At 38.8% G+C, this 17,243-nt stretch overlaps 1 protein-coding gene across 7 annotated transcripts in view; it reads right to left on the minus strand.

Moving 5' to 3' along the window:
• The window catches only part of LARP1B (La ribonucleoprotein 1B), a 147,387-nt gene that overhangs the window by 77,587 nt on the left and 52,557 nt on the right, over positions 1-17,243 (minus strand). For 5 of the 7 annotated variants that reach the window (XM_030815711.1, XM_030815713.1, XM_030815712.1 and 2 more), the window contains 2 exons: positions 16,570-16,742; positions 9,783-10,145 (listed from right to left, as the gene is read on the minus strand). In XM_030815711.1, the coding sequence (XP_030671571.1) occupies positions 9,783-10,145; positions 16,570-16,742 (536 nt within the window). Of the gene's footprint in view, positions 1-8,261; positions 9,511-9,782; positions 10,146-16,569; positions 16,743-17,243 lie in introns of those variants that run through there. The other 2 variants (XM_030815718.1, XM_030815715.1) reach the window with 1 other exon arrangement.

The following is a 17,243-nucleotide window of genomic DNA, read 5'->3' on the forward strand; positions in this document are numbered from 1 at the left end:
ACCCTATGTTTAGCCTTTTGAAAACTGCCAGACTGTATTCCAAAGCAGATGCACCATTTTACATTCCCAGCAGTAGAGTATGAGGGTTCCAATTTCTCCCTATCCTCACACTTGTCAGTGTATCTGTCTTCTTTATTATAGTTATCCTTTTGGGTATAACATGGTATAATGACGATTTTATTTCAATTCCCCTGGTGGCTAATGATGCTAAGCAACTTTTCAAGTGCTTATTGGCTCCATGTATATCTTCTTTGAAGAAATGTCTACTCAAATTCTTTGCCCATTTTAATTTATTTATTATTTTTTAGAGACAGGGACTTGCTTGATTGCTCAGGCTGGAGTGCAGTGGCACGATCACAGCTCACTGTAACCTCAAACTCCTGGGCTCACACAATCCTCCTGCCTCAACCTCTGGAGTAGCTGGGACTACAGACACACACCACCACACCTGCCTAGTTTGTATCTTTATGTTTTTTAGAGACAGAGTCTCACTAAGTTGCCCAGGCTGGCCTTGAACTCCTGTTTGCCCATTTTAAAATTAGGTTATTTGTCTTATTGATTTGTAAGAGCTCTTTGTATATTACAAATATTTTTCAACACACACAGACTGGTAAAAACTTTTTAAAGAAAAAATTTTAGAAGAAAATAAGCTCTTTGCCCCTCCCTCCTTTGATTTGCAAATATTTTCTCCTAACCTGTTATCTTTTTTTAGGTATTTTTAGAAGTTTTAGGTTCACAGCAAAACCAAGCAGAATGTACGGAGTATATCATAGACCCCCTGTGCCCAAACACATACAACCTCCCACACTGTCATCCTGCACTAGAGTGATACATTAGTTACAATAGATGAAAACACTGATAGTATTATCAAAATTGTACTGTACATTTTCTATGGGTTTTGAGAAGTGTACAATGACATGTATCCATCATTAGAACATCATAGAAAATAGTGTCACTGCCCTAAAAAACCTGTGCTCTGTCCATTCATCTCTTCCCCTTCCAACTCTTGGCAATCACTGATCTTTTTACTGTTACTATAGTTTTGCCCTTTCCAGAATGCCACATAGTTGGAAACATACAGTATGTAGTCTTTTCAAATAGGCTTTTTTTCACCCAATATAAACTCTTTGTATGAATCCATGTCTTTTCACAGCTTGATAGCTCATTCATTTTTGAGCTCTGAGTAAGTCCATTGTCTAAATGTACCACAGCTTATCCATCCACCTACTGAAAGACACCTTGGTTTTTTCCAAGTTTTGACAATTTATGGATAAGCTGCTATAAACATCCATGTTCAGGTTATTGTGTGGCTATACATTTCAACTCATTTCAGTAAATTTGCTAGATCCTTTGGTAAGAGTTTAGTTCAGTTTTGTACGAAATTGTCAAACTACCTTCCAAAGAAGCTGTACTGTTTTGCATTGCCACCAGGAATGAATGAGATTTCCTAATGCTCCACATCCTTGAAAGCATTTGGTGTTATTGTTTTGGATTTTGGCACTCCTAATGAATCTACAGTAGTATCTCATTGTTGTTTTTACTTGCAGCTCCCTAATGATATTTGATGTTGAGCATCTTTTCATATGCATATTTGCTGTTTATCTTCTTTGGTGAAGTGTCAGCTCAGGTCTTTCAATAGTTTTTTCTTTTTTTCTTCAATAAACTGGTCTATCAACCATTTTTTAGTGAACCATTTTTAAATTGGATTCTGTTTTCTTAGTTTTAATAGCCCTTTATATATTTTGGATAATAGCCCTCTATCAGATTTGTCATTTGCAAGTATTTTCTAGCAGTCAATGGCCTCTCTCCTTTTTTAAAAAAATTTTTTGTAGAGACAGTCTCACTATGTTGCCCAGGCTGGTCTCAAACTCCTGGTCTCAAGCAATCCTCCCACTTCAGCCTCCCAAAGTACTGAGATTATAGGCATAAGCCACTCACTGCACCTGGCCTTCCTCATTCTCTTGACAGTATCTTTCACTGGGCAGAAGTTCTTAATTTTGAAGAATTCTAGCTTATTATTTCTTTCATGGATTGTTTTGGTATTGAATCTAAAAAGTCATGATAAGCCCAAGATCATCTAGATTTTCTCTTAGATCATCTTCTAGGACTTTTATGGTTTTGTCTTTTACATTTTGGATGATGGTCCGTCCACTTTAATTTTTCTGAAGGGTGAAGATTCATTTTTTTTTCACATGAATGCTCAGCTGTTCTAGCACCATTTGTTGAAAACACTTTTCTCTATTATATTGCCTTTGCTCCTTTGTCAAACATCAGTTGACTGCATCTCTGTGGGTCTATTTCTGCACTTTCCATTCTGTTCTATTGATTTGTCTGTTCTTTCACCAATACCGTACTGCCTTCATTACTGTAGCTTTACAGTAAATCTTGAAGTCAGGTAGTGTCATCTTTCAATTTTCAATGTTGTATTAGCTATTCTGGGTTTTTTAGGTGTTTTTTTTTTGCCTCTGGAGATAGCCACAAAATCATTTGCTGGGATTTTGATTGGGTATACTAAATGCATCTCAATTTAACAAGACCATAAACTGCACAGAATCTATGGTTATGTTTGAAAGAAGTGACATGACATTATTGAGTCTTCCTATCTATAATATGAACATGGAATGTTTCTCGATTTATTTACTTATTCCTTTTTTTTTTCTTTGAGATGGAGTCTTGCTCTGTCGCCCAGGCTGCAGTGTGTGACCTCGGCTCACAGCACCCTCCGCCTTCCGGGTTCAATCAGTTCTCCTGCCTCAGCCTCTGGAGTAGCTGGGACTACAAGCGCGTGCCACCATGCCTGGCTGATTTTTTATTTTTTTTGGTGGGGGGGAACGGAGTCTCGCTCTGTCGCCCAGGCTGGAGAGCAGTGGTGCGATCTTGCCTCACTGCAAGCTCTGCCTCCCGGGTTCACGCCATTCTCCCGCCTCAGCCCCCTGAGTAGCTGGGACTACAGGCGCCCGCCACCACGCCCGGCTAATTTTTTTGTGTATTTTTAGTAGAGACAGGGTTTCACCGTGTTAGCAAGGGTGGTCTCGATCTCCTGACCTCGTGATCTGCCCGCCTCGGCCTCCGAAAGTGCTGGGATTACAGGCGTGAGCCGACCGCGCCCGGCCCCTTTTTCTTTCATCAGGGTTTTGTAGTAATCCTCAGATAGATCCTGTACATATTTTGTCAGATTTATAACTATTTCATGTATTTGGGTGATAATGTAAATTGTATTGTGTTTTTTTGTACAAACAGCCCCAGGCTTATGATAGTTTGACTTACGATTCTGCCTTTACAATGTTGTGAAAGCAAGAGGCACTTAGTAGAAGAAACTGTACTTCAAATTTTTAAATTCTCCCAGGCCAGCAATATGTGGTATACTTTCTTGCAATGCAGGGCAGCAGCAATGAGCCATTCTGTTTTTCACTTTCACTATAGTAATCAATACATTATATAAGCTATTAATACTTTATTATAAAATATGCCTTGTGTTTAAATGATTTTGCCCAACTAAGGCTAACATAAGTGCTCTGAGCATGTTTAAGGTAGGCTAGGCTAAGCTATGATGTGTAGTAGTTTGGGTGTACTAAATACATTTCAGTTTAACAGTATATTTTCAATTTATGATGAGTTTATAAGGATGTAAACCCAACATAATTTGAGGAACATCTGTACTGGCTTTTCACTTTCTGTATGGTGTCCTTTGAGATTCAAAATTTTTAAATTTTGATGATGTGCAATTTACCTGTTTTTATTGTTTGTCGCTTGTGCTGTTAGTGTCATATGAAAAACCACCGTCAAATCCAAGGTCATGAAGATTTTACACATTTTATTCTAAGAGTTTTATACTTTTTCCTCTTAAATTTATGAATTTAATTCAAGTTAATTTTGATACATGATGTAAGATAGGGAGGGACCCAACTTCCTTCTTTTGTATGTAGATACCAAGTTGACAGAGTCCCAGTTGTTGAAACAACTATTCTTTCCATACTGAATGGTCTAGGCATATTTGTTGCAAAGTCAGTTGAAAATAGACATGTTTATTTCTGGGCTCTCAATTTTATTCCATTGATCTATATGTTCATCCTTATGATAGTACCACTATCTTGATTACTGCAGCTTTGTCGTAAGTTTTGAAATCATAAAATATGAGTTCTTCCATTTTGTTTTTTGTTTGTTTTGCAAGTTTTCACGCTTGTTGCCCAGGATGGAGTGCAATGTTGCAATTTTGGCTCACTGCAACCTCCACCTCCCGGGTTCAAGCAATTCCCCTGCCTCAGTCTCCCAAGTAGCTGGGATTATAGGCACGCACCACCATGCCCGGCTAATTTTGTATTTTTAGTAGAGACAGGGTTTCACCATGTTGGTCAGGCTGGTCTCCAACTCCTGACCTCAGGTAATCCACCCACCTCGGCCTCCCGAAGTGCTGGGATTACAGGCGTGAGCCACCGAGCCCGGCCATAATTTTGTTATTTTTTAAGAATATTTTGACTACTATGGATTCCTGAAATTTCCATATGAATTTAGATCACCTTGTCAATTAAATGTGTATCCTTCAAACTGCAATTTGCAAACTTTAATCAGTACCCTTTTTCCAGATAGGAAGTTACATTTAAATATTAGATTCATTTACTGCTCTCTCTCCCAGTTTGTGTTGTTATAGTAAATCTGTAAGACATAATAATTGCTTTATACAGTTAATATTCACTTAGGTTTATTCACGTATTTATTACTTGTTTTGCTCTGCAGTCCTTTCTGTGTCTCAGATAGGTAAAATCACTTTTATTCTACCCTTTGGGACTTTCTTTCATGAGGCTCTGCTGGTGGTCATTTCTCATATTCTACACTCTTACTGAAAGATATTTTTGCAAGGCCTACAATTGTAAGTTGATAGTTATTTTCCCTTGCAAATTAAAGCGATCATTCCATTGTCTATTGGTTGTCACTGTTGGGAAACTAGCTATCAGCTATCTAATGATTCTTCTTTCTTGAAAGTAACCTGTCTTTTTTTTTCTGGCTAAACTCTGACACCTCTCCTCAGTTCTGTAGAGGTCCTAATTGCCTCTTATAATAATGACTTGGCCCTATTCTCTCTACCCTTTCATTCTGGAACTCTGACTAAATGTGTATTTTAGACCTTCTCCATTACCCTATATTCCAAGTTTCTTGCTTACCTTTAAAAAAAAAAAAAACAAATAAAAAGCTTTATAATAAAATCTACTAGATGTTAAACCACAAAACTTGATTAAAACTTACCAACCAATAGCAAAGACTGTAGAAAATCATTCTGTACCCTCTTTTCATATATTCTATTTCGTTGCTACTCTGTGGAAATTTCTGAATAAATTCTTGTGAACAGTCTTCCAATTGACTAATTCTCTAATTCTGTCTAATCTGTTGTTAATCCCTTCAATTGATTTAGTTCTTAATTTTAATCATAATTGTTTTTACTTCCAGAAGTTCTATGGTTATTCTTTAGGATTTCTTCTTCTCTACACATATTTTTATTTCCTTAAACACAGTAAGCCTAGCTACTGCATATTTTGTTTAATAATCTGACTATCTAAATTATTTTAAGGGGCCAGGCATGGTGGCTCACGCCTATAATCCCAGCACTTTGGGAAGCCGAGGTAAGCAGATCACTTGAGGTCAGGAGTTTGAGACCAGCCTGGCCAACATGGTGAAACCCCATCTCTACAAAAAACATAAAAAATTAGCCAGGTGTGATGGCACATGGCTGTAATCCCAGCTACTTGGGAGGCTGACACAGGAGAATCGCTTGAACCTGGGAGGCAGAGGTTGCAGTGAGCTGAGATGGTGCTACTGCACTCCAGCCTGGGCAACAGAGCGAGACTCCATCTCAAAAAAAAAAAAAAAAAAAAAAAAAAAGATTATTTTAAGGTATGTTTCTGCTGCCTGTTACTTTTGCTCATTCTCACATGTGAGATCTCACTTTCTTGTTAGATTATTCACTTTATGTGCTGCTAACTTTCCTTGCAATATAATGTGAATAAAGGAGGTCTAGGATAAAGGTGAATATTTTCACACACAAAAAATCTTTATTTTCATATGCTAGGTGTCTGGGAAACTAAGAGACCACAATCACATTAAATTTACAACTAGTGCTTCCTTTAGTCACTCAGAGCGTATGAACTTGGGTTGCATGAATACAACTTCTAGCCCAATTTTTTCCTTCCTATTCTGCTCAGCACAACCAGAAAAACATTGTTTTTTGTTTGTTTGTTTTTGAGACAGAGTCTTGTTCTGTTACCAGGCTGGAATGCATTGACGTGATCTCCGCTCACTGCAACCTCCATCTCCCGGGTTCAAGTGATTCTCCTGCCTTCAGCCTCCCGAGTAGCTGGGACTACAGGCACACGCCACCACGCCCAGCTAATTTTTGTATTTTTAGTAGAGATGGGGTTTCACCATGTTGGCCAGGATGGTCTCAATCTCTTGGCCTCGTGATCTGCCCACATCAGCCTCCTAAGTGCTGGGATTACAGGCGTGAGCCACTGCGCCAGCCAGAAAAATATTCTTTATAGAGTCCCTTAGGGGAGTAGGTAGGAAGCAAGTTTAGTTCTTCCACTGTAAGTGCATTCTTTTGGGGTATCTTTTTTTTCCCCATAGATTTTTGGGGAACAGGTGGTATTTGGTTACATGAGTAAGTTCCTTAGTGGTGATCTGTGAGATCTTGGTGCACTTTTGGGTACCAATTAAACGGGAAAAGGAATCCTATGGGAATCCACGATTTTGGCTGGTCCCTGAGTTTATGGTTTTTACCCATTTTGGGTAGCTTATACAAAGGGTCTTAAGGGCAAAACTAAGTTTCAGTACTTCACTTCTGTATAGTTTTATCCTGATAATAACTTACCTAGCATATCTTCAAAGATTTTAAGCAGATATTTTCTTACCTATAAGCCTATCATTTTAGTAGTCTTCAGCAGTAAATATATGCCAAAAACAGAATAAAGCCTTTGCTCACTCTTTGATCCAGTTCAACATAGCTTCTGGATCCACCAAAACTCTTTTTGCAGAGGTCAAAAATGAGTACTAAACTGCCCTATCAATTTGGCATACTTTTCATTCCTATCTAATTCAACCTGTAAAGTTGCTGACACACCTGATTATTCTCTTCTCTTAGAGCCAGCTTTTGACTTCCACAACACCACAATTTCCTATACAACTCCTGTATAATCATTCCTCAAGGCTCAGATGAGACGGGTCTTCTCACTTCTATATTTCCTCTGCCACCTGTTTGTCTTAGCCGACCAATTCATCTTCTATATGGACAGCCTCTTAACTGGATTTCTTCTGCCCACTCTTGTCCCTGTATAATCCATTCTGTGCCAAAACAACCAGAGTGATCTATTAAAAATAAAAATTAGATGTCATACTGCCTTTGCAAAACCTAAGGTACTGCATTTGAACTTTAGATAAATTCCACATTATTTAACATGGTGCATAAATGATGACTCCTGCCTATTCATCTATAATTAACATTTTATATAATACCGTAGGCAAACTGACCTTTTTTCCAGTTCCTCAAATACACCAAATTCTTTCCTGCCACAGATCCTTGACATTTACTGTTCCCTTTTCCTGGAATACTGTTTCCCTACTCTTTGCTTGGTTACGTCCTACTTCCACTTCAGATTTCACTATTACTGACTTTCTCAGAGGCCTTCCCTGACTACCCAATGAAATAGCATCCTGTTTTTCTTTTAGAATATTTATTGTAATTTGTGATTAAGTACTTATTGTGGGTTTATTTTTATGTCTGTTCCCCCAATTAGCTGTAGGTTCTAGGCATGTAGAAACCCTATTTGTTATCTTCTCAATCTGTGCCCAGTTTCTAAGCAGTGTCTGGCACATAGTAAGCATTCAATGAGTATATGTTAAATGACTGATTTCTCTCCCTTTAAGCAGACCCACAGGAAAAGTACAAGTCTAATGAGAAACTACATGTAGAGGACAGAATCAGAACCAAAGAAGATGAGTTAAATGATGGGAATGTACGTAAGAATCAGGTCAAAGTAAGACATATCTGCAATTATAATGGTTAAAGTTATATAAGCCAAGATTACTTTCCGTTAATATTTAATGAATAAGATCAGCACATGCCTCAAGAACTCAATACATGGCTTTTAATTATTGTTGTCTATAATTTAAGGAAATAATCACCTACAAATGGCATGTTTCTCAAGTTGGCTTACAAATTTGTTACTTGGAAGACTGAAAACATTTTCCCACAGAACAAATAGTATACACAATGGTTGGGTTCCTTTGGTTAATGCATAATGTTTACTCCATAATTTATTTACCCACTTTAACAAACATGAATTGAACATTTCTTTGTGCCAGAAACTATTCTAGCACTAGAGATACAATAGTAATGAAAAAAATAGACAAAAAATCCTATTGTCATTGGTATTACATCCATGGTTTTTTCTCCAAGAGAATAAAAGTAAGTAAAATATATAGAATTATAGATAATGATATATGCTATGGTGAAAAACAAAGCTGGGAAAAGGGATAGAGAATGGGGGAAGGATAATTTTAACTGATTATTAGTAGAATGTACTAGTATCTCTGTTCTAAAAGGATTTAAGATACGTATTACTTACAGAACCTAAGTATTACAAATAAAATAGCAATGCTTTCACTAGGAAAGACTTTCAACTGAGAAGCATTATAAAAACACACTTCCTTTCCCACAGCAGTAGGACAGGCAGAGAACTGCTCAGGCTCTAAGTCACATAACAAGCTATCATAGCCTGAGGCAGGTTCTCCAAGAAGGCAGTGGCTACAGAAGGCTAAAAGCAGTACTGGGGATACCAGGAAGAAAAGAAATGAGGAGCCAAGAAGGCTAGCACACTTCTTGTTGATGATATGAAGCCCCATAGACAGGTAGTCCCCTCCACTCAGCCACTAATAGGCTAGCTTTTCTTCCTACAACTTTATTTCCAACCAAGATCAGTTTCCTATTTGGAATATAATGTTATATAACTTTCCCTTATTATACCCTATCCTGAAGACAAATATTTAACTATTGGGGCTTTTCTGATAAACTTAATAGCAGAAAAAGATCCCTTTTATCCCCATATCTGTACCATTATAATTCATATTGAAGGAATGCAGATACCTAATAAACTATTCTGGTTCTCTATTTTACCTTAATAACTAGGATAGGAACCAGGATCTGGGGTGAAATGCAAGAAGACAAAAAAAATTAGAACAAGATTGTAAAAAGTAACCCTACCACCACAGTAATGACTAGACCAAGAGAGACAATCATCCAGTTCAGTCATTTATAGTTTGTCCACAACCATTTCCACTACCTTAGATCATGCACCATAGACTAAGTGGGGAAAACAGAAAGAGGCAAGAAGAGTGCTCTCTAAAGCCACTGGCTCATACAGCTGGGATAATAGCCAGCTAAGTAATGAGCATATAAATTAAGCCTGTCCACAGTAACTTGTTTTTATTCTTTCATATGAGAAAGGGCGTTCTTAGTATTTTCACCTAAAAAAAAAAAAAAAAAAAAAAAAAAAGGGTTTAAGTGAGTGCTAATTTTCTTTTGTAATTACAGTATTCATCACACTGTTACTTTCACAAAATAAAATGATTCCTCAGGTGGTAATTATCAGGTATATTTCCAGGAATTTTTCAAGTTAAATACAATGTATTTATATTCAACATTTCAAAAAATAGAGCCTCAAGTTTAAGAAAATATAAACAGCAACATACAATCAAAACAAAGCATCAGTAGAAAGATGTTGGCCAGAAACAATTACCTTTATGGCTGTGTGTTTGTTTTCATCATCTTCCATCCATAGATCCTGTTCATAATAATATAAGCCATCATTGATAACTTTAGCAAGTTCAGATGTGATTTTTGCCCGAGACATGTGGGTGCCTGTTCGATCTCCTCCAGGATGTTTTTTCACATAAGGTGGTGTCTGAGTTACAATCAAAATCTTGTTTAAGTCTTGGTCATCAATTTCATAATCTGAATCATTATCAGACCAATCAGTAAATGTGTTTTTTCGTCCTATTTGTTCAATCTCTTCATCAAACAAAAAATCAAGTTCTTCTTGTTCTGGTTCTTCTGAAGAACATAGCTGATTTAATGACCCTTCAGGGACAGACACTGATTCCTGAAGGAAGAAATTGGTAATTTATATAAAAAACTTTCTATCATTTTTAAATTAAATGTCATAAAACAGTGTTGCAAGTAAGTAATATCAAGCTTTTATGCTCAATTGCTAGTTTAACAGCCAAACTGTAAAAGAAAATCAAGTGAGTATTATTTTGGCCTAGTAAATTTAAGACTAAAGAAAAACACAAAGTTGAATAAAGAAAGGATTACATTAAAGACTCTTTTAGAGTTGGAATAGTCTTAATCATCCATTACATTGCACTGATTTATTTTACTGATTAAAACAAAGGCCTAGAGATATGAAAGTATTTGCCTATGATTTCATAATTATAAATAGAACCAATTATCTGCTTGTGGATTCCTGTAATCCCAGCTACTTGGGAGGTTGAGGCAGTAGAATCATTTGAACCCGGGAGGCAGGGAGGTTGCAGTGAGCCAAGATCGCGCCATTGCACTAGAGCCTGGGCAACAAGAGTGAAACTGTCTCAAAAAATAAATAGATAGATAGATAGATAGACAGTTAACTGTCTACCCCTTCTATAGAACTTAAAACAGCTAGGCCAGGTGCAGTGGCTCATGCCTGTAATCCCAACACTTTGGGAGGCAAAGGTGGGCAGATCACCTGAGGCCAGCAGTTCAAGACCTGCCTGGCCAACATGGTGAGACCCCCTCTCTACTAAAAATGCAAAAATTACCCAGGTATGGTGGTGCACACCTGTAGTCCTAGCTACTTGGGAGGCTGAGACAGGCTGAGACAGGAGAATCGCTTGAACCCTGGAGGCGGAGGCTGCAGTGAGCTGAGATTGTGCCACTGTACTCCAGCCTGGGTGACAGAATGAGACCCCATCTCAAAAAAAAAAAAGAACTTAAAACAGTTGTCGGTTTACATTAAAAGTCTAAGCTTTTAGATCCTAGATCTTATAACATGTAAACTAGTTTAAAACTCCCAACAGAAGGAAGTAGTTTCTCCTTGGTGTTACCTTCATTTTTCATCCTCTGGCCTATTTTACCCGTCAGTTCATGCTAACTTCCTATGTCTAGGAAAAAAACAATTCCTCCCTTGCAAAATTCCCAATAATGTAGATCCATATTCATTTAGTCAGTTGATAATTATCTGAGTGCTTCCTCTGAGCCAGGCACTGTTCTAGGCAGGGACAGACAGCAATAAATTTAACAACTATGCCCTGATGGAGCTAACATTCTAGTAAACAGAAGGCTGCCCAAGATGTTTTTACTAAAAAAAAGACAAGTTGTAAAACACTGTGAATATATATTTTTAAAAACATTGATGATATATTTTAAACTATATACATTGCTTTTCACATTTGTAGGTACATGATAAAAGTCTAAGAGAATAAACAAACTTAAATTTGTTTTTGTAATTTCTGAGGAAAAGGCCATTATTAAGAGATCAGGGGTTGAAGATGACTTAAGTTTGCATGCTTATTTGCAGTAATAATACACAGTGCAAAGAATAAAAACAATAAATCTACATCAATACTGAAAACAAGTATCACTATCAGAAGATCAAAGACTTTTATGACTTTCTGGAAAGCAGAAAATAAATGGGATTGTATTGATAATAAACAAGAGCAGAGAAAACAGCAACCTAGAACCGATACAAAGGTTAAAGGGGAAGCAAAAGCCATTGATCCCGCCAGGGTTCTAGAAAGTTTTGAGATGGCAGTTACAAGGAGTAGGAATGGACTACTGGATGGCAATCAAAATAGGTATTTGGAAAACCAACTACAGAACACAGCTAGAACAGTAGATCCAATCCCTTTATCTCAGAATATAAAACTATATAAAGATCGCTCCCAACTAAAAGCCCAAGAATTACTTTCTAAACAAAGTAAGATTTGACATGAGAGGGCTCATGTTTTGTGTACTGGGGCTCAATAGAAGTTGAACACATCCTAGTATTATTCTGAACCTCTAAAATAGAGCTGTGGGGGAGGAAAAGAAAAGGTAATTTCACCAATGAATGAGATACACTAAGAAATTCTACATCCCAGAGAAAAGTACTCCTTTTTTTTTTTTTTTTTTTTTTTTTAGCAATTTTGGAGAAAAAGAGCCAGCATCCCTATTCTCTGCCTAGGTGTCCAAGTCCATAGGACGTTTTCACTTACTAAGAACGTGCAATCGGCTGGGTGCAGTGGCTCACGCCTGTAATCCCAGCACTTTGGGAGGCCAAGGCTGGTGGATCACCTGAGGTCAGGAGTTTGAGACCAGCCTGGCCAACATGGTGAAACCCCGTCTCTACTAAAAATACACAAAAAAATTAGCTGGGCATGGTGGCAGGTGCCTATAATCCCAGCTACTTGGGAGGCTGAGGCAGGAGAATCGCTTGAACCTGGGAGGTGGAGGTTACAGTAAGCCGAGATCACGCTGCCATTGCACTCCAGCCTGGGCAACAAGAGCGAAACTATCAAAAAAAAAGGAAAAAAAAAGAGTGTGCAATCATACCTCACATTAAACAAAACAGCCCACTAGATGAACAGATTAGACCAAACAAGAAAACCATGCCAATTTACTAATATTAATATAAACTATCAACCAAAAATTGCCAGATATTAAGAAAGCATTCAAAAAGAAACCAAAACAATGATGGAAATAATGAAAGTATCAGAAGAGAACTTTTTTTAAACACCCAATGCCCAGTATTTAGATGATCAATCAAGGAGGTCCAACAACAGATGAAAACAGATACCAGAAAGTGGAAATAAGAGAAACATTGGTTTCCCCAAAATGAAGGACATGAATACTCAGCACAATGCATAAAAATAGACCTGACTGAGCAGGGCACGGTGGCTCACGCCTGTAATCCCAGCACTTTGGGAGGCTGAGGTGGGCGGATCACGAGGTCAGGAGATCAAGACCATCCTGGCTAACACGATGAAACCCCATCTCTACTAAAAATACAAAAAAAAATATTAGCTGGGCATGGTGGCAGGCGCCTGTAGTCCCAGCTACTTGGGAGGCTGAGGCAGGAGAATGGCATGAACCCAGGAGGTGGAGGTTGCAGTGAGCTGAGATCGCACCACTGCACACCAGCCTAGTGACAGAGCAAGACTCCATCTCAAAAAAAAAAAAAAAAAAAAAAGACCTGACTGGGCACGGTGGCTCATGCCTGTAATCCCAACACTTTGAAAGACTGAGGTGGGTGGATCACTAGCACCCAGGAGTTCAAGACTAGCCTGGGCAGCAAGGAGAAACCCTGTCTCTACAAAAAAAAAAAAAAAATTAGCCGGGCCTGTTGGTTTGTGCCTGTAGTCCCAGCTACTTGGGAGGCTAAGGCAGGGGAATCGCTTGAGCCCAGGAGGCAGAGGCTGCAGTGAGCAGAGATCAAGCCACTGCACACCAGTCTGGGCAAAGGGAGTGAAACCCTCTGCCAAAAAAAAAAAAAAAAAAAAAGATTTTCTGTTTAAAATTAGACCTACACCAAAGCATATCATCTTGAAATTTCAAGAGTTGGGAATGAAGAAATGATCTTAAAAATCTCAAGCGAGGCCAGGTGCGGGGGTTCATGCCTGTAATCCCAACACTTTGGGAGGCCGAGGCCAGCGGTTCACCTGAGGTCAGGAGTTTGAGAACAGCCTAGCCAACATGGTGAAACCACGTCTCTACTAAAAATACAAAAATTAGGCCGGGTGCGGTGGACCACACCTGTAACCCCAGCACTTTGGGAGGCCGAGGTGGGTGGATCACCTAAGGTCAGGAGTTTGAGAACAGCCTGGCCAACATGGCGAAACTCCGTCTCTACTAAAAACATAAAAATTAGCTGGGCGTGGTGGCGTGTGCCTTTAATCCCATCTACTCTGGAGGCTGAGGCAGGAGAATCGCTTGAACCCGGGAGGGGGAGGTTAAAGAGCCGAGATCGCGCCACTGCACTCCAGCTTGGGCAACAGAGTGAGACTCTGTCTGAAAAAAATAAATGGATAAATGCAAAAATTAGCCGGGTGTGGCAGCAGGTGCCTGTAATCCCAGCTACTCACGAGTCTGAGGCAGGAGAATCTCTTGAACCCAGGAGGTGAAGGTTGCAGTGAGCCAAGATCACACCATTGCACTCCACTCCAGCCTGGGCAATAAGAGCAAGACTCTGTCTCAAAAAAAAAAATCTCACGCCGGGCGTGGCAGCTCATCCCTATAATCCCAGCACTTTGGGAGGCTGAGGCAGGTGGATCAGGAGGTCAGGAGATCCTGGCTAACACGGTGAAACCCCATCTCCATTAAAAATACAAAAAAATTAGCTGGGCATGGTAGCACACACCTATAGTCCCAGCCACTCGGTAGGCTGAGACAGGAGAATTGCTTGAACCCAGAAGGCAGAGATTGCAGTGAGCCAAGATTGCGCCACTGCACTCCAGCCTGGGTGACACAGCAAGACTCGAAGAAAAAAAAAATCTTGAGGAAAAAAAAATCACTTGATACAAAGAATGTGAATGGACTGACTTTCATAAGATGAGAAAAGAAACCAAGATGACAAAAGAAAAACGCTTTTAGAATTCCAAAGAAAAATGATGTCCAACAAAGATTTGTATACCCACTCTAAAATGTTTTTAAAAGATCACTTTTTTAAAAGTATATTAAAAATAATGTCAGTAACTGAGCTACCTCTGAAATATCTAGGCCCCCAGAACCTAAAATCATGTTTCCTCCAGGCCAGATCCTCAGTCTGTAGCATCAGAATACCATACATTTCAGATGTACTGGCATTCTTTGGCCATAAAACTACACAGTTCTCCTTACACTTTTAAAACCAGCTACCAGAACCAATTTGCTGGTCCTCCACATCACAAGCCTCTCAATACCTTCCATCCCCTTTAGAGAGCTTACTTTCAATATTTGAATCTTTTGAGTGGCATTCTTCCCAAGTGTATTTTCAGTGAACTTTTACTTTGAAATAATTATACATTCAGATACAGTTGTAAGAAATAAGAGAGATCGATCTTCATGTATGCTGGTTTCCCCCAATGTTAACATCTTACGAAAATATACTACAACATCCCAAACAAGGTATTGACTTTGATATAAATCAATCTTAGCTTATACTTCCTCAGTTTTACTTGCACTCATTTGTGATTTAGATCAAAGCAATCCTATCACGTACGTAAGTTCGTGTATCTACCACCAGTGAAAAATGCAGAGCAGTACCACCACAACGATCTCCTATTTCTCTTTTTATAAATATAACCATCTCACTCCCTTATGTACCCCCCACCAAAAATTCTATTTTCTTTTCCTTTTGTGCATTAAATCACCAAAACATATATAAACCAGATATATAAATCACCAACAGTTACATAAACCTTATAAATAATTAACATGAGTATAACTTCAAAATTTATATATTTTCTGGCCAGGCTGCAGGGGCTCACGCCTGTAATCCTAGCATTCTGAGAGGCCAAGACAGGCGAATTATTTGAGGACAGGAGTTTGAGACCAGCCTGGACAATATGGTGTAATCCCGTCTCTACCAGAAACACAAAAAAATAGTTGGGCATGGTGGAGTGAGCCTGTAATCCCAGTAAGTCAGGTGGCTGAGGCACAAGACTCTCTTGAACCCAGCAGGCAAAGGCTGCAGTGAGCCAACATGGCAGCACAGCACCCCAGCCTGGGCGACAGAGCGAGACTCTGTCTCAAAAAAAAGTCATATTTTTTCAACTTTATAAAAAACTGAAATATTATTCAAGCTAAAATTAGTCACAAGTAGAAAAACCAAGACAAAATTCTTTTTTTTTTTTTTTTTTTTTTTTTGAGACAGGGTCTCACTTTGTCACCCTCCCTGGAGTGCAGTGGTGTGATCATGGCTCACTGCAGTCTTGACCTCCTGAGCTCAAGTGTTCCTCCTGTCTCAGCCTCCTGAGTAGCTGAGACCACAGGCACATTCCACCAAAAAAATTAGCATTCAGCTAACTTTATGAATTATTTGTAGAGACAGGGTCACCCTATGTTGCCCAGGTGGCCCCGAACTCCTGGGCTCAAGCAATCTTCCTGCCTCAGCCTCCCAAAGTGCTGTGATTACAAGAATGAGACACTGTGCCCAGCCTCCAAAATTCTTAAATCATGTTCAGAAATAAAAAATACATTTTAAGGCCGGGCGCAGTGGCTCATGCCTCTAATCCCAGCACTTTGGGAGGCGGAGGCAGGCGGATCATGAGGTCAAGAGTTCGAGACCAGCCTGACCAACATGGTGAAACCCCGTCTCTACTACAAATACAAAAATTAGCGGGGTATGGTGGCTCACGCCTATAATCCCAGCTACTCAGGAGGCCAGGGCTCTACTGAAGGCCAACAATTACAAATTTAAAATTGTGCTAAACTTTTCCAAATTTTACATATGTACCTAACAAACATAAAATGCACTGACCTTATACTCCACCCAGGGTATGTCACACTTCACTCAGTCTGTAACAACTTACCCTCAATTTCACTGGGGCTGGCTGATGTCTTTTTTTAACTTCTATCCAAGGTTCTGAGTCCAAGTCAGGCAAACTGGTAGACAAACCTCTAGACATTGCTTGAAGAATACTTGTTTCACTGTTTTTCTTTGGGCTCAATGGGCTTCCAATTCTTGGAGAATTTGGGGCAGACTCTAAAATTTTAAGTTAGTTCTATAGTTAAAATGATAATGGCTTTTCTTACTTATAAAATACATTTCATTTTTTCCTTAACTGGGGCTTGATATTTTTTCACAAAAACATGATCAGTCTCAACTGTAAGCTTTCCAGTGATTTTCAAACCTGAAGGGCTCATAAGATTTACTCAAAAGTGAAGCCATTGAATAATTAAAGAATGTCACCGACTCTTACACAGACCACTACATTCATGTAAACTTCTCAAAAATATCAGTGTGAGTCACTTCCTAATTATGACAGTACAACTATTAGGAAGTCAAGTTCTCTGAAAAATCTTAGATTAAAATCTATAAATTATAAGGAAATTATGGAATCTCAATTGCTATTAAGCCATAGTTAAGCTAAATGCACATCTTATTCAAGGTAAAATTAGTCTCTTGTTCTACTAGGGTCTATACTAAAGCCGTTATTACTCCTACTTTTCACATTTCCTTGGCTCAGCAAGGTTTGCCTACTGC

This window comes from Nomascus leucogenys, chromosome 7b (assembly GCF_006542625.1).
Source record: "Nomascus leucogenys isolate Asia chromosome 7b, Asia_NLE_v1, whole genome shotgun sequence".
NCBI classification, from domain to species: Eukaryota; Metazoa; Chordata; class Mammalia; order Primates; family Hylobatidae; genus Nomascus; species Nomascus leucogenys.